Source organism: Trachypithecus francoisi, unplaced genomic scaffold (assembly GCF_009764315.1).
Source record: "Trachypithecus francoisi isolate TF-2019V2 unplaced genomic scaffold, Tfra_2.0 Lachesis_group1, whole genome shotgun sequence".
Lineage (NCBI taxonomy): Eukaryota > Metazoa > Chordata > Mammalia > Primates > Cercopithecidae > Trachypithecus > Trachypithecus francoisi.
In genome coordinates this window covers 76,791,158-76,809,244 of record NW_022681454.1, presented here as the reverse complement: position 1 = coordinate 76,809,244, position 18,087 = coordinate 76,791,158, and the positions used below count along the sequence as shown (strand labels likewise).

The 18,087-nt window shown below is 37.6% G+C and overlaps 1 protein-coding gene across 1 annotated transcript in view; it reads right to left on the bottom strand.

Annotated features, from left to right (window-relative positions):
* Positions 1-7,703: 7,703 nt before the first annotated feature.
* PPAT (phosphoribosyl pyrophosphate amidotransferase) overlaps positions 7,704-18,087 on the bottom strand; it is a 42,697-nt gene continuing 32,313 nt past the window's right edge. The window contains exons 4-11 of the mRNA XM_033214592.1: positions 16,148-16,260; positions 15,899-16,044; positions 14,967-15,039; positions 14,187-14,338; positions 13,641-13,768; positions 12,046-12,267; positions 9,473-9,593; positions 7,704-8,394 (exon numbers count right to left, since the gene is read on the bottom strand). Coding sequence (XP_033070483.1) covers positions 8,198-8,394; positions 9,473-9,593; positions 12,046-12,267; positions 13,641-13,768; positions 14,187-14,338; positions 14,967-15,039; positions 15,899-16,044; positions 16,148-16,260 — 1,152 coding nt within the window. The 3' untranslated portion in view covers positions 7,704-8,197. The remainder of the gene's footprint in view (positions 8,395-9,472; positions 9,594-12,045; positions 12,268-13,640; positions 13,769-14,186; positions 14,339-14,966; positions 15,040-15,898; positions 16,045-16,147; positions 16,261-18,087) is intronic.

Below are 18,087 nucleotides of genomic sequence, written 5' to 3'. Positions count from 1 at the left end.
CATGTGACGTCAGTACGAGCGACCCCAGGCAGGCTGTGTCGAGCTGACCCTGCCTCTCCTGAAGCCGAAGCGCCAACTTGAGAGAAGAGTTCTATAGGCTTTTTCACTTTTGGTTATCTGCTCTGGCGCTCCTTGGGGTCGCGCATGGTCTCGGACAGGGTTTGCAAGGACTTTGGAGCTGACCAGTTTGTAGCCATAACCCTTTCGTACTTGCCAGGAAACTCTGGGCAAGACTTGAATTTTGAGCCGCAGTATTCTCGTTCATAAGGTGAGAATAAAAACATCACCTAGGGTTGATGTGAAGAGAGATGAAATCATTGTGAAATAGGAGAGTTATTGGCCTTCAACCAATGACATTTTCTGAAAACGTGCTGGAGATATGGCTGCAGCAGTGACGCCTGCAAACGACGTTCCTGTCATCGTGATGCTGACCTTTTAATTGGGAAGCAGATTGAAACGATAAGGAATTTGACAGGAGCATTTATTAGGACCTGTAAATAAATTAAAGCAGGTCCGAGGTGGAGTTCTGTAAACTATATGCCTGAATACAAGTTTCTGTTTCCAAGGGAATTGTTACAGTTGGAGACATGTCAATTATCACAGTAAGCGTCAAGGGTAGTAACAGTGGTGTTTTAAAGCTACTGTCTGGTGGCAGAGTAATCGGGATTTTTTTGTTTGGAGGGTTTTAGCCGGGGGAGGGATTGCGAATTCAGCTCTGCATCAAAACAGTACTTGAAAAAAAAGGACGCTATCGCAGCCGTAGTTGTTGGTGACAAGAAAACTGTGGTACGAATCTAAGCAAAAAATATCTCCACATGCCAGCTATACTTTTCCAAGATGTCCCATGGGCTACTCAAACTGACACAGCCTTATTTATGTATTTAGGTTGGAAGTGGGCAAAAGTGTATCTTGTCTATGTTTCTATGTTGGGATGACACCATCATCCACCCAGCCAGCCAGTTAACCTTCCCACTTACCCTTTTACATCCGATTAGACCCTGGGTCCTCTAGTTCTCAGTCTTAAGACCAGCACCCGGCTGGCTACATCAGAATTGCAAGGAGTGATATTTTAGAAGATTCCAAATTCCTGGACTCCATCCCCAGAGGTTCATCCCCTAGTTTTCTAGGAGGGGCCCTAGAACCTGCGTTTTTTAGATGTTCATCGCCATTAATGCCACTTTAGTTCAGGTGTTCTTGGTCAGCTTTTTCCTAAAACGTTTTCAGTTTTGTTTGCTTTTGATTGACTCTAAATTGCTGCCAAAATGATGTTTTATTATTCCAGTATCATCTTCCAACTCTGTGATATTAATAATCTTTTTAAAAGTTTTTCTTCCCTTGCAGTATCTATTTCCCTCAAGTTTCCTTTTTCTTTCTCCTGTTGGTTTTGTGCTCTATCTTTCATAATAAGAGGCTTTCCTAGGATGTTTAGTGGTCCTTATCTGCTCATATGTAAGTGGGGGGGATATTTAAAAGTTGATTGGAAGATCTTGAGTCCATAGGACGTTTGTTGAAAATCAAGTGGGAGAGGAGGGATATGGAGGCTGGGGTATGTCTCAGAATTTAGTACAATTTTCACTTAATTCTCTTATTTTAGGTGCCTGGTGTCTTCCATTACAGAGACCCCGTTTTACTACTGAACAATAAAAAAAGCCTTCAGATCCGCATCCCGCAGGGTCTCCACTCTTGGCTTTGGCGCCCCCCTCCCTCTTTCTCTGTAGAAGGGAGCTTCTTCCTTTCTTCTCCCTTCTTTCGCCTTCAGAATAAGGCTGGGGGGTGGCATAAAGGATGGAACTCTCCTAAATGAACTTCCAGTCCTTTTAGTTACCCTCTTCACTTCTACTTCCTGAAGACAGTTTCTGAGCTTTTTAGGGGTTTCTGTGATACAAATAGAATTGCTTGTTAGTTTTGCTCACTGGGGGTTTACAATTCAGCTTTTTCGAGTCAACTGAGCCCTTTGCTGTTGATTCCAGAATTTTATTTCCATTATTCCTTTTTCTTAACCCTCAAGAGTTTATGACTTTAAAAATCCTGTTACTGTCATTTTCAGGGACTCTTAGGGAGCAAATGTACAACACTATGTTTAACACAGCATTTTTACCTGATAATCCAGGGTTATCATTCTAAAACATATACTAGATCAGTCATAGCATTCTTCTGCTATGAGAATAAGAAGCTTCAATGATCCCTTGTTGCCTGCATTACATTCGGACTGTTCAGCAAGGTAAACAAGAGAGCTCATTTTCTTTCTAACTCGCTCTCTCACAGCAGGCCACAGCTCCCCCACCCATCTTCCACATTCCCCATACCTGATACTGTAAACTCTAGTCATAATGAGAGGCTAGTAAGAGTTCTGAGCATACAAAGTCCTTATCATGTTTCCACATCTGTGTTTTGGCTGGGCTCAGGCTGAAATACCCTTCTTTCTCCATGCCTGCTTGATGAAAATATAGCTTAAACATCACGTCTTCAGTGATGCCTTTCTTCAAGCCCTGAAGAATAATTTATCCAGACTCCTCCAAACTCCATCTCATGAACCCACCATACTCTTGGGAGGGGTCATTTGTCATGGGACCTGCAAATTCTGGGTTTGCCAAGAACGTAAGGTCCTAACTGCTCTTGACCTAGGTCATTTTTCAGGGTTGTTTGGGATGATCCGTTTCATAGCTCAAGTATTCTTCCCAAAGAGTAGGCTTGCTTCCACTTAACTACAAAAGTAGTGAATCCCCCAAACTCAGTGTTCCTCTCCTATAATGTAACCCACTGACTGCATGTGCAGACATCCATGGAGGCCCATCTTCACCATCCCGGTGGGACTTGGGGGACATGGAAAACTGGCATAAACATGAAGTTCTGAATTCTGCTTTTGCCATAATTTACAAAGTTCTTTGTCACTCAGGAATCCAAGTTTACTGCCATAAAACAGATAACAGGCTATCTTATTAACTTTGAAATAGGTTTCAATTCCAGACCCTTCCCAGACAGCAACATATATTTCTTACAGCATCAGTTATTGTTGCTGCATTATTTCCAAATCTGACCTCCTATACTAAATAGCACCCTTATAGCAGGGATTCATGTCTTATGTGCTTGTTTCCCAAACCATCTTTTTTTTTTTTTTAACTCTGCTCCATCCACTTACATTGTTCCAGTTGCAGGGAAATATAAAATGCCCACCCTGTACCCTGCTGATATTTGTACCTTGACTGGCACTACTCTACTTACTTTAGGGCTCATCTCTCAGTTGTCACATTGTTTCCTTTAAAAAAAGTTCAAAAATAATTTGGAAAATCGTTGACCCTACTTGAAAACAAGGTTAGGTAGGTCCTCCTGTTATGTGCTCTTGTAGCACATTATCACAGTTGGGATAATAAGGCATTGTGTGATTTACTCTAACAGTGTTCAGCTGCTCAGAAGGCAGAGCGCAAATTAGTGGGTTTTTCAGGCTTGGTGTTTTGACAAGTATTAGTCTGTTCTCACATTGCTTCAAGTAAATATCTGAGACTGGCTAATTTATAAAGAAAAAAGGTTTAATTGACTCAGTTCCACATGGCTGGGGAGCCCTCAGGAAACTTAAAATCATGGTGGAAGGCACCTCTTCACAGAGCACGAGGAAAGAACAGCTAACTATGAAAGTAGAATGGAAGGCCAGGAGTGGTGGCTCACGCCTGTAATCCCAGCACTTTGGGAGGCCGAGGTGGGCAGATCATGAGGTCAAGAGATCAAGACCATCCTGGCCAAAACGGTGAAACCGTCTCTATGAAAAATATAAAAATTAACTGGGCATGGTGGCACATGCCTGTAGTCCCAGCTACTCGGGAGGCTGAGGCAGGAGAATCACTTGAACCCAGGAGGCGGAGGTTGCAGTGAGGGGAGATTGTGCCACTGCACTCCAGCCTGGCGACGCAGTGAGACTCCATCTCAAAAAACAAAACAAAACAAAACAAAAACCCTCACTCTTTGCTTTAACAATAACAAGTGTGGTAAGGGTGGTGTCAGTCCATAAGTTAGATAGGCAGTTGCTAGGCAGATGTCCTTGCAGAAGTATGTGTGTATGTGTGTGTTCAGATTGTGGTGGCCTTTGTGCAGGTTGTAAATTTTTGTAGTCTTTTGATAGTTCTTGTTATCAACCATATGTATATGAGAACCCTTCCCCTTCATGGCCTTTCCTGGCTCCATTTATCAGGGTTTTAATACAAGTGACTCCATTTTCAATTTGACAACTTTCACATTTCCTCTTTTGATCAAGGTCTTTCTCAAAAGCATCACTGATCAATCATCCTGTGTGTAGGTTTTGATGTCTCTTGGTGCCAGTCTGCCCCCATGTTGAAGGGAGTCACTGGTAACTAAGAATTAGCATCAAAATCCTTTAGCCACATTTGAGCAACAAAAGAGGTTTGGAGGGAGTGGATCTCAAGCTAAGTCTACCTGGAGTCCATTGTTAAGTTCAATTTTGTCTCTTCCACAGGCACTGGCTATCATCTCAAAGTGCTGGGAGAGCATTATTCTGTTAGGAGTTGCATTTCTATGCAAATTTGACAAGAAACAGGTATAAAGTTCTTAAAAAAAATACAAAGTAACTATCTCAGCATAATAGTTTTGAGCCATTTGAGCCATTAACCTAGGCTTAAAGGCAACCAACTGAATAAATCAAATGATCATGAGGAATTAGGTGAGACCTGTTATACCATGTGGCCTATTTTCTTATTTTGTATATATAAATTCCCCAAAGGAATGTATCCAGGTACAGCATTAGTATGAGCAAAAGCAAAGACATCTCTTTGTTTAGCTGGTACACAGCAATCCTATTATTTAGCATTCCATGACTGGCCTGAATTAAAGCAGAGAGAGCTAACTCTGTTTTAAAAAAGACCGTTAGTACAATTTGAACAAAAAGTTTACTGAGGATGCTGCCAGTATTACCCCCTGGGTGGACTAAAGGATTTGTTAAGTCAGATTCTGTCAAGTCACTCACACTATCTACTGATTGTGAAATTTCAATTACACCATTATCCTGCCAAATGAAAGAGGCAGGCATAAACAAGGAAGAATAAAGAGGGGCAAAAGTGTCATTAGGATGGGGAGTTATGTTCCGTCATCTTGGAAAAAGCTGCCCACAGTATGAAGATGTTAACTTTTCATTCCATTTTACAGGTTATAGCATTGAGCAGTTTTGTGAACCTTTGGGCATGAGATTTCTCCCTTAAAATTCAGTTGGTTTGAGCTTGGGCTTTAAGAACATAGCAAGTCTCATTTTTAGTAATTCTATGGTCGAATGTTGGATTGGAGGAACCTAGAAGAATTAAAGATCCAGTCCAGCGACCAAGGTTTACCTAGTTGCACAGAAATTTTCTTAACACTGGCAGGTGCCCTACTAGTAATCTTTCCTGTCTGTGACCAGTTTATCCTTAACATGGGAGACTTTTTCTTTGGATACCTTCAATATTAAGTATGTAGTATTTTCAGGGTGGTACCTTTCACTTTGTTAATATGCATTTATGTTCCCTCTGTCATTTGATGGCTTGATTGCTCATTTCTTTTAAGCACTGAATAATATTCTATTGTCTGAATGTACTACAGTTTATCTATTCATGTACCTACCCACCCCAACACTTTGAATCTAATCCTGCTCTTCCATGACACTCCCTCTTTCCCCATAGTGCTTCCAAGGAACTTGCCACGATGTAGTGCTTACTTAGCATTGCATTTCTAATTACTTTATTTGTCCCTCATAGTCAACCAGACGTTTTGCCTGTTTCATAAGAGATGGCCTATTTATTGAAATGCCTGGATCAGAGAAATAAGATATGACTAGGTGGTGCCAAGAATGGAACCTGGAAGTTATCTTCATGCTGTTTACCATAATGCACCAACTAAAGTCACCATTAAAAAAAAAAAAAAGCACACACATATTTAAACATACTTATTACACATATTTATCAACAAGGCATCACAAATAAGTCACAAAAAGTAGGCTTAGTTTAGTTCACAATATAAATCCTGTGAAAACACATTTTTCATCTCTGCAGTTTATAATACTCTACGTATATAAATTTAAAGCAGTTAAACAACATTTGAGATTAAATTGGTAAAAAAAAAAAAAAACTGTAATTGAATTCAGACTTCAGAAAATTGTGAAGTAAAAGGCCATGATGGAGAAATATTAAGAAATCTGTAGAATTACCAAACTGTCACAGTATTATTTTTCCTTTACAAAAGCATCTCAGTAAAACAAAAACTACAGAAAACGCAAAGTAAAATCAGAGATTTTGGTTTAGTACTTTCCCTGAGTCTCTTGTTTTAAAAATCAAAGTAAGGCCAGTTCAAAATTGACCCACAGGTCTTGCCTCCTCCATGCTGCCATGGGGAATACATTTAAGACAAGAGGCTGCACATGTTGAGGTGGTCCCAAGGCTTTATTCAAATGCCAATTTGCCCGTGTCACTGCCACAGGGTTATCTGACCCACTGCTGCATGTGGGCTTACATAGCTGTCAAAATTTTATCTTGGCCTGCTATAATATAATATGTGAGACTATATACCAAAGGAAGACAAACAATTTCAGTTATTAATAAATATTAAATTTCTAAATGGATCTGGACACTATATACATCAAATTATGGTAACATAACAGAAACAAACACTTTTATGTTTAAAAATTCTTACATAAACAAAGGTTTGGGGTCAAGTCATCTTAAACTTCTAAATCTCAGATGTTACAAGAAAAAACTTCAAGAAAGAAATCAAACTCATTAGATCTTAATAAAGTAGAAAAAAGTGATTATAAGATGATACTAATTCCCCAAAGTGGTTGACTCTTTGATCCTTAAACAAAACTGGCCCCTATTGTGTCTGTACTTGATCACTTAATTGCAATAATGTTTATGTGTACATGTGTACATCTACATGTATATATGCTTGCAAGTGATCAAGCACTTCATTAAAAAAGCATATGATAATTAAGGATAAAGGGATTGTTTGAATCTAAAAATCTAGTTTTTATTTCAAATGTACCAGGTTACTTGCTGAGCTTATAGTATCAGCACTAAATACTATGGATCACATTTTCTTTTTTTTTTTTTTTTGAGACGGAGTCTCGCTCTGTCGCCCAAACTGGAGTGCAGTGGCCAGATCTCATCTCACTGTAAGCTCCGCCTCCCGGGTTCAGGCCATTCTCCTGCCTCAGCCTCCCGAGCAGCTGGGACTACAGGCGCCCGCCACCTCGCCCAGCTAGTTTTTTGTATTTTTTAGTAGAGACGGGGTTTCACCGTGTTAGCCAGGATGGTCTCGATCTCCTGACCTCGTGATCCACCCGTCTTGGCCTCCCAAAGTGCTGGGATTACAGGCTTGAGCCACCGTGCCCGGCCTATGGATCACATTTTCTAGTCAAATGTAGGAAAAACGTTTTCCACAGATTTTTACAACCCTTTTTAGGACATCTCAGAGATGGCAAAGATCTGCCAATTATGTCTCCTTCAATCATAATGAAATCTTAATTGTAAACTAATTTCAAAAAGTTAATAATCATTAGCTTTTCAAAAGCTAACAGTCATAAGCTGTCTTAAAATCAGAGGTGAAATGATGGTTCAGATCACAAAAGTATGACACTTATTCACATTCTAATTAATTATTTAATCTAAGTATTCCATTGCACATGTGGGGTAACTGAGGCACCACAGATTATATTTTGTTTGTTTGTTTGTTTGTTTTTAAAGATTTGTCTATAGTTAGACAGGGAAGCCAAGGTCATAACTACAGCCAGAACTGTAGAGGCTAGACATCTATGAGGTATAATGTATTCTATTCAAACTTTGTATGAAATGTTATATTTAACTCACCTGTCTTGTTGGCATCACCTCTCCTTAACTCTAACTTCTTGCAAACCCTTTAAAGCATGGACTTGGCAAATGTCAGTGACCACCTGCCTTCTCTGACCAGGTTAAAAATGCTAGCCGATGCTTGTGTAAAAAAAAGAACACCACATATTGTTGTATTATATGCAATTAGAGATGTTCAGTTATCGCACTTTGGTATCCTTTTCAGAAAAAAAAAAAAAAAAAATCTCCAAACTTATAAAGGTAAACATAAGCATGGCATTTTACATTGTACCAACTGAGTAACAGTAAATAGATGAGGTGTGACCACTATAACTTCTTGACCAACTTTCTATCTTGAAACTACACACATCCAACCCTACCAGCTACCATTCCAATTCTACAGGATATTTTCCAGTGAGACAAGCTGTACAATGACCACTCTTTTCAAAACATTCCAGGCCATTTCCATTTTCTTGGATCATAATGTCATGCTTTTTCTCTTTCTGTTTTTTAAACTTTATCCCTTCTTGTACAGATGAAACCAGTCCTTCTACTGACAGATACACAACACTGTTTGCTCCTAAAGGGAGAAAGAAGGAAAAGTAAAAATGTAATGAGAATTCCTTTAGAAAGGAAGAAATGCTTCAACAGAGAATAGTTACAAACAGAATAATTTAACCTAGGATAAAAATTTCTCCTTTAGCCTTTCTTTAAAAAAAAGGAAAAAATAAGTCAATAAAACTTAGTTCCTTTATTTTTAAAATTTTAAATTGGAATCTAGGGGATAATATAATTTAAAAGAGCAGAGGAGGCTTCAAGTCTAGAATGGAATTAGAGGGCTTTGGGAGTAATTTTCTTAATTGAGAAAGTGGAATTTAAAGTCAGGAAGATCTAGGCTCAAATTTAAGCTCAAGTTCACTCAGTTTTCCGAAGTCTATTCTTTCATCTATATAAGATGGTGGAAACATTGCCTAAATGTAGAGTTTTTATGATGTTATGATAATACAAATAATATAGGCAGTATAGTTTCTGGCAAAGTGTGAGTGCTCATAACATGTATGACACCCATCAGGGTGATATTTAAAAATATTTAACCAGTGAGACACGTGCATGACAGGTTAAAAGAAACACCAGCCATAAACAAATGGTGTAGAGGTAGCAAGGCACAATGACTAAATATCATATGTTATTTCCACAGTTTATACATCACCTGATTTTGAAAGGAAGATGTCTTACCCAGGAAAACTTAAATCTCAAAGTCTCCTTATCTCATTATTGAATATGAACCTACACAAACTTTTTACTTTGTGATTTGTATCCACATCCAAATTACTCTGTTAGAATCTGATTAAATTATTTTTGTTTTTCTTGGGATCTGACTTTTGGGAAGTTTTAAGTGATATGCTTGTACTTCCCTCCACCTGGAAACCACCTCTCCCTTCTCTGATCTCACCTTGGCTTAGCTCTCCAACACAAGACTCTATGGTGTCTGCCCCATGCCCACTACTCTCACTGTTGAGAATAGTATTCAGTATCTGCTTAACTTTATAAAACTTTTAACAAACATTGAATACTCCTTTTTACTAAAGGTGTAAAGACTGTCAAGCTTTGGATTTTCTCTGTTAATAATCAAAGTTTATAGAAATTTTAATACTTACCTAGATATTCTGCAAGGTGATCAAATTCTGGTTTATTGGCAATAAGCTCTTCTTTTGTAGGAATGTTTATTCCCATGAAGCATGGATATTTAATTGGTGGTGAAGCTACTCGAATGTGTACCTTGGAAAGAAATCATTGTACACAAGGTTTGTAACACTATGCAAAATTCTCTTTCATTGTGCAAATACAATATAAAATTGTTTTGCATAATATTCAGTAACAACATACAGGTAATAAACTATTCTTTCTACAAAGCTGCTGCTTGTTTTTTGTCACCTAATCATGAGGAATTTTCTTTCTCTAGATATCCTACTTCTTATTTGATGTCTTTACATTCCTAGAGCCACTTAGATTTTCTCTTGTAATACCGGATACTTCTGCTTATCTCTTATCTTACCATTTAAAAAAGAAAAATACAATTTACCAGGTTATAACAAAACCTTACTACTACAACAGAGTTGTTTTTGTCTGTTATTTTTATTTTTATTTTTTTGCCTTTCATCAGGTACATTTAAATGGCTATACTCAGTGTCCACATTTCCTTTTTAAACTTTATTAGAATAGATTTTCCCATTTTTGCTATGTAGTCTTCTTAGTATTTAATGGCTGCATCATATTTAATCACTGATATATCAATTTACTAAATTATATTCTCCATCCGGGAGATATTTAAGCCATTTCCAGGTTCTTTGACTTTATTCTTTTTCACTGTTGCAATAAATGATGAAATTATGTTAAACTCTTATATCTATTACATAATTTCCACAGAATTCCAGAGTGAGATGATCATAATCCTAAGCACAAGTATAAAAAAGGCTGGAAAATCATAATCCCAATTATCTTGGAAACTTTCTAAATAAACTGGCATACTGCTTTTCATCCCACTTCCTTCTACAGTGAGATTTTATTTTTGATTTTTCAGAGATGGTGTCTTACTATACGTTGCCCAGGCTGAGACTTTATTTTTAAATTTACTCAACTATTAGTTGTAAATGGCATCTCACTTCTGTAGTATGAGCTATGAAATAGAATAAGCTTTGAAATCTTAAAATAACTTAGTATGTATCTATATAAAAACATGTTGTACACAATATATACATTTGTCAATTTAAAAAATAAAAATTAAAAAAAATTTTTTTTCAAGACATAAAGTGAGGCCAGGTGTGGTGGCTCACACCTGTAATACAAGCACCTTGGTAGGCTTAGGCAGGCGGATGGCCTGAGCTCAGGAGTTTGAGATCAGCATGGGCAACATGGCGAAACCCTGCCTCTAACTGAAAATACAAAAAATTAGCCGGGCATGGTGGTGTGTGCCTATGGTCCCAGCTATTTGGGAGGCTGAAGTGGGAGGATCGCTTGAGCGCAGGAGGTAGAGGTTGCAGTGAGGTGAGATCGAACCACTGCATTCCAACCAGGTGACACACTGAGTCCCAGTATCAAGCAAAAAACAAAAGACGTAAAGTGATATTAAAAAATAACTTGGCTGGGCATGGTGGCTCATGCCTGTAATCCAAACACATTGGGAGGCCAAGGCAGGTGGATTACTTGAGCCCAGGAGCTCAAGACAAGCCTGGGAAACATGGTGAAACCCCGTCTCTACTAAAAATACAAAAATTAGCCTGGCTGCAATGATGCATGCCTATAGTCCCAGAAACTCAGAAGGCTAAGGTGGGAGGATTGCTTGAGCCCCAGAAGCAGAGGTTGCAGTGAGTTGAGATGGTGCCATAGCACTCCAACCTAGGCAACAGAGCCAGACACTGTCTTTAACAAAGAAATTTTAAAAAATATTAAGTCAAAGGTATTACACTGGAATTGGCTACATGTCTTCAAGTAGAGAAAGCAATCAATACTCCACTGATTTTAAAGAGCATTCTATTTTGTGCTTTTAGACTTTTTTTTTTGAGATTGGTTCGGCTCACTGCAATCTCCACTTCCTGGGCTCAAGCCATCCTCCCACCTCAGCCTCGTAAGTAGCTGGAATTTCAGGTGTGTGCCACCACGCCCCACCCATTTTTTGTAATTTTAGGAAAGGCGAGTTTCACTATGTCGCCCAGGCTGGTCTTGAACTCCTAGACTCAAGCAATCTGCCCACCTCAGCCTCCCAAAGTGCTGGAATTATAGGCATAAGTCGCTGTGCCCAGCCTATTTTGTGTAGTCTTTTTGTTAAAATTTTAGGTTTTTTAAATTTTAATTTAATTTTTTAAAATTTAATTTTACTATTATCTTTTATTTTTGTAGAGACAGGGTCTCACTATATTGCCCAGGCTGTCCTCGAACTCCTGGGCCCAAGCAACCCTCCTGCCTCAGGCTCCTGGGATTACAGGCATGAGCTACCTCACCCAGCCTTAAGCTTTTATATTGAGCTTTTTAATCTATTAAGGATTACATTTAATGTAAGTGTGGCTGTTACATGTTCTCCAAGTTGCTACACAGTTAATCCTAAATCAAACTGATATAAAAAAGTTAATTTATTATATTGAACATCCATTTTGATTCACTACCCTGAATTGCAATTTTATGCCAGTATCTTATTGTTACCTGATACTTTAGGATATGTTTTAATATTACTTACCTCTTTTGCACCAGATTCTTTGAGCAGTTTTATTATAGGTGAGATGGTATTGCCTCTCACAATTGAATCATCTACAAGAACAATTCTTTTGCCTTTAAAGTTGTCTGACAATACTCCAAATTTTTTTGCAACACCAAGTTGTCTTAACCTCATGTTTGGCTGAATGAAGGTTCTCCCTACATACCGGTTTTTACACAGCACCTCCACATATGGAAGTCCACACTGATAGAGAAGAAATGAAAGGACAATGAGGAGCAATACACAGAATAGGCAAATATTAGTACTCTAGATTGTGTTGCCACCAGAATATTCAAGTGAAATTTCAAAATAATTTTCCTTTATTATTTGGAAAAAAGGCAAAGAGAAAAACCACTAAACAAAATATAGTTGGTGGAAAAACCAATTCATTTTGCGAGGACTCATAATGTTTTTGTCTTAAACATTATTCCTGTTTTGAAAGGTAACACTAAGCATATGAAGACATGACAAAGATTAAATCACTGTCAGAAAAATTCATTATTCAAAATGATAATTTTTAAAGAAATGAATTAAATAAATTAAAACCAGTAGACCAATGAGATACTTTTTAGGGATAGGAGGTAATTAACCCATTTATCAAGGTAATCTTTTATAAAATGTATGCATATTAATTATCTTAGAAGCTAATAAAGTATCGAAGGTAGTGAATATTGGATGTTATACCCCAGGATTACTATAGTTATACAATCTACCTGGTTATGAAAATAAAGTATAACACTGACAACATTATGCTAAATGAACATAAACAGCTTTATTATTACCCATACTTAGTAGCAAGCAAATATTCCAGTGACTTGTGAAGATAATTCAAGATAATATTAAGTAAATTTTTCCACTGAAGTCAATATATAGTTGATGAACAGCATGGGTATGAAATGCATGAGTCTACTTATAGGTGGATTTTCTTCCATCTCTGCCACCCCTGAGACAGCAAGACCAGCCCCTTCTTTTCCTCTTCCCTCCTCAGCCTACTCAACGTGAAGACAACAATGACGATGAAGACCTTTATAAAGATCCACTTTTACTTAAGGAATAGTAAATATATTTTCTCCTCCTTATGATTTTCTTCAAAGCATTTACTTTTCTCTAGCTTAAGTTATTGCAAGAATACAGCATATAATACATATACAAAATATGTTAATCAACTGTTTATGTTATTGGTCAGGCTTCCAGTCAACAGTAGGTTATCAGTTAAGTTTGGGGGCATTAAAATGTATACACAGATTTGACTGTGCAGAGGGCTGGCACCTTTAACCCCCAAATTGTTCAAGGGTCAACTGTATATTCATGATGTTATCTTTTTAAAAAGGGGGGGCAAATTTCTGAACCCTTTAGCGAACGTTTTTTCTTTTCAGTGAAACTTTTAGTGGTTTTCACTAAAATAGTGCCATTGAGTAAAATGCCTGGAAAATAAATAACGCTTGTAAACAAACCAACATTAACCACCAAACCTTCCTTTCTCCTTAGAAATGTTGATGAGTTTCTCTTTATAGGCAAGGATTTCTTATTCCACAGCTAGGAGAGCAATTCACTGCATGTTAATTAAGAGAAAATACCTTTCCTGCATAAGCAAGAGCAGCAGGCGTAGCAGATTCTGGAACAGTGCTGACCAAATCTGCATCCACAGGTGCTTCAATCGCTAGCTGCTGGCCACAACGGTATCTTACTGTATAAACCATTTGGTCTGGTGTGTTTGTAAAAGGAGAGAGAATATTTTACTTAGCATAATATAACAGTGTTATTCTAAAAAACTAGTGCCAGAATTCTATAGATTACGAGTATAAAAAGAAATTCAATATATACAAAAATATGAATGTGGAAATACACAAACTAGGGAATTGAACTGTGTGGTTTTAAAAAAAATTTGACCCTTCATATAGATCTAAAAATCATAATCCTTACTCCTAACAAAAAACAAAATCCAAGAGTCAAAAGGAAGTGAAAAACAGTGATCTTATGACTTGTGGGCTCAGTCCTATATCCACAACATATAACTATGTGCCTTCGAAGAGCCAGGTAAGCCTTTGAGGCAAGAATTGCCATATTTCAAGGAGACAGCTAAAACATTTGTATGAATATTCAAAGAAAAGAAATCTACTTACCTTCAAACATACTGTCTGGTCTTGCAAAATAAACATATTCAAAGATACAAAAAGCCATTGGGTTTCCTTCAGACCTTGATATAATATCAAGAGTTCGGACATTATGTCTGGATATTTCCACAATTTCTCCAGGCAAGACTTCACGGTAGTATCTTGGGAAACAATGTTAAAGAAAGAAGACTTTTAATAAACTAGTCCTTAAGGCTGATGAAAACATTAATTATAAAACACATAGAGTACCTTCCCTTAGAGAAACAATTGATTCATTCAATATAAAATCTAGAAGTGGCTTTTTAAAAAGTGGTATGTCTCCTGCAATGATTTTTGTATAATCTCTCTGTAAACTCTAAGTTCTAGTATAGAATTAAAAAATTAAGGGCCCTAAGTTGTATTGAATTTTAAAAGAATAAAGTATAAAGAAAACATTTTCTCCTGGCTTATTACATTTTTCTATCATAACTATCTCTCAGTGAGGAAGTTCTTCCTTTCTAAAATAAGTATGTTCATATTGTACTGTAAAAAGAGAAAAATATACAAAATAATTAAAATAAGTTTCATAGTATCTTGAAAGAATGCCAGTGTCAGAATTAGAAGCTATTACTAGAATATTAAACTCAATGCAACTGCTGAACATAACATGCATAAGAAAATCCCTTTATAAACATTTTCTATCAGATATCAGAAGGAAAACTTTCAAACTTTCACGTAAATAAGAAACTGTCTAAAAAAAAATTCTTTCAACGTGGGAAAAGATAATATGCCAAATAAGGTAAAACTTACCTTGCACCAATAGATAAGAAGCTACAAGATTCTGAAGATACCACCCATCCTTCTGTTTCTGATGTTTTTTTCTCTGTAAATCACAAATCAATTCAGTTAATGGATTCAAGAAATTTTAAGAGGCTATTTCAACAGAACAGCTAACACTAAATAAATAAGTAAAAAAAATTCATAGAATAACCATTTCTATGGCTTTAAGAGCACATGGATCCTCATTTGACTTGAGCCAAAGATAAAATAAATGATCTTCTAAGATTCCTTCTAACATTATGATTTCATGGCTAGAAAAACATCTTGATAAAAGTCAAAAGAAACCACTAAAATCATACTGCAGAAATGAAAAAGCTAGGCAAAGGACATGAATAGGCAATCGAGACAGGAAAAAATAGGAATCTCCATTAAAAACATTAAAAGGGACTCATCCAGCCGGGTGTGGTGGCTCACACCTGTAATCCCAGGACTTTGGGAGGCTAAAGTGGGCAGATCACCTGAGGTCAGGAGTTTGACCCCAGCCTGACCAACACGGAGAAACCCTGTCTCTACTAAAAATACAAAATTAGCTGGGTATGGTGGCGCATGCCTGTAATCCCGGCTACTCAGAAGGCTGAGGTAGGAGAATCACTTGAATCTGGGATGCAGAGGTTGCAGTGAGCTGAGATCGCCTCATTGCACTCCAGCAGCCTGGGCAACAAGAGCGAAACTCTGTCTCAAAAACAAAACAAAACAAACAACAACAAAAAAACAAACGGGACTCATCCTCAGAAGTACTCAAAGAAACACACTTCAAAAAGGAAGAATACATTTACCATTATTTCATTACTTAGCTCCCTCCCACCCATCAACTCTCTATACCTAAAGATTTCAGGGCTTGATAGCAGTACGACAATAACTGAAAAACATTATGAAATGATATTCCTTCTGAAGTTTATTACCTTTGTCATTTATATCAGACACTGGAATAAGACGACCAATGCATAAGGGACGATTTCCATAAGGATCTCGTACTGCATAAATAACATCTCTGTGCATTATAAGCAGGGAGTATGCTGTGGGTGCTTCCTTCATCAAATTTTTAATCCTGGAATTAATTAAATAATTGAATGAATAACTTCAGTTATAAACATATGCAAGGCAAAACTCTCCTTACTAGAGCTCCAAGTTTAATCCAGTTCTCTGCTTACCTGGCTACCCAGTCTGGGGTGTCATCTTGTTCCTGAGGAGGGGTATACGCCAGTAACTGGGTAATCATTTCACTATCAGAACTTGTGGACAGACCAATACCATGACGCAGAAGCTATACAGAAAAAAAGAGAACTTTAATCATCAGAGGAGAAGCTCCACCCCACCCCAAACCCAGTAGCCAACCATAATGGAAAGAAATAAGGCATTCTGTGGATGTCCAGCTACGAAAATCCTGCACCCCACTAATGCAGCAATCCCCAATATTTTTGGCACCAGGGACCAGTTTAGTGGAAGACAAGTTTTCCATGGACCAGGGATAGGGGATGGTTTGGGGATGATTCAAGCGAATTACATTTATTGTGCACTTTATTTCTATTATTACTATATTGTAATATATAATGAAATAATTATACAACTCACCATAATCAGTGGGAGCCCTGAGCTTGTTTTCCTGCAACTAGACAGTCCCATCTGGGGGTGATGGGAGACAGTAACAGATCATCAGGCATTATACATTAGCTTCTCCTAAGGAGAGCACAACCTGGATCCCTTGCATGTACAGCTCACAACAGGGTTCATGCTCCTATGAGAATCTAATGCTGCTGATGATCTGGACAGGAGACAGAGCTCAGGTGGTAATAGTGAGCAATGGGGAGCACCTATAAATACAGATGAAGCTTCACTTGCCGCTCACCTCCTGCTGTGTGGCCTTGTTCCTAACAAGTCACAGACTGGTACCAGTCCCTGGCACAGGGGTTGGAGACTCCTACACTAATGGTATGTGTATACTAATAACGGATGACCATGGCTGGAGGCAATATAGGAAATCTAGAAGGTTTTCAAGCAGGAAAAAAAGTGCTTTAAGAGATGTATAGAAAAGCTTTTGAATACTAAATTTGAAGGCATGCAGACCTGAAAGTGGGTAGGGGATCTTGAAAATTTGGTTTGTGGGTCTGACCTTTTCTACCCTCAACACTCTTGATGAACTGGGTATATTCCTATAAAAGTAGTACACTACAGTGTTAACTTTCAAGCTGGGTTTGTTAGTGATCATAATGGTGGCTACCCATCCTCACTGATTATTACTGATAGAAGAAAGGAATCAACTGTATTGAACAATGAAATGTACCAGATGCAATAAATATCGTTTGAGTGTACTCTATGATAATTACAAAGTTCTGAGCAAGACTGACCAGGACAAGGGCAGCCCCATGGACATGCACAGATTGAGTCTGAATGGGCACTACAGAACATTTTCAGTAGGGAGCTAAAAGTAGAGATGAAGTTTAGCATCTGGGTAAGGGGTAATGTCAGGAAACAGTGAGTTACTGGTTATCTCTAAGTGGTGAATTTTAAAGAAATTTTTACTCCATATTTATATGTTCATGATTGTCTGAATTTTTAAATGAACTATACATTTTTTCATTTGGGGACAGAAAAGCACAATAAGGTCATTATAATGCCTACAAACAGGGCTGGACAAAGCTCTAGGAAATGTCTAAAGACAGAACTGAAAATAGAATGACAATGAATGGTACAAAAGCCTGGTTTCTAGATATTTTTGACCCAGCAATTCATTATTATTCAGCTTCTGTAACTGTTCATCATATGTGAATTGCCCAGCTCTAGAATGCTTATAGGATGATGGGGCATGTGGGTAACCATCTATTACTAAATATCACCAGGTTCTGAGGTTACCAAGTCAAGATTATTGGGAGCTAATAAACTGAAGAAATCAACATTAATGAATGAATGCCTGAATGGATAAAAGGAAGCTACTAGGAATGAATATAAAGAGAGGCAGTTTTAAAAAAAAAAAAAGATAAAATGAATGAAAGCATAGGAACAAATTTGACATCATTAGCACAGAAAGCTCCAAATAACATGCTGTGAACCAAGAGTTTAAACACTCTCTGTCCCTTTTCCCATACTCTAGTTT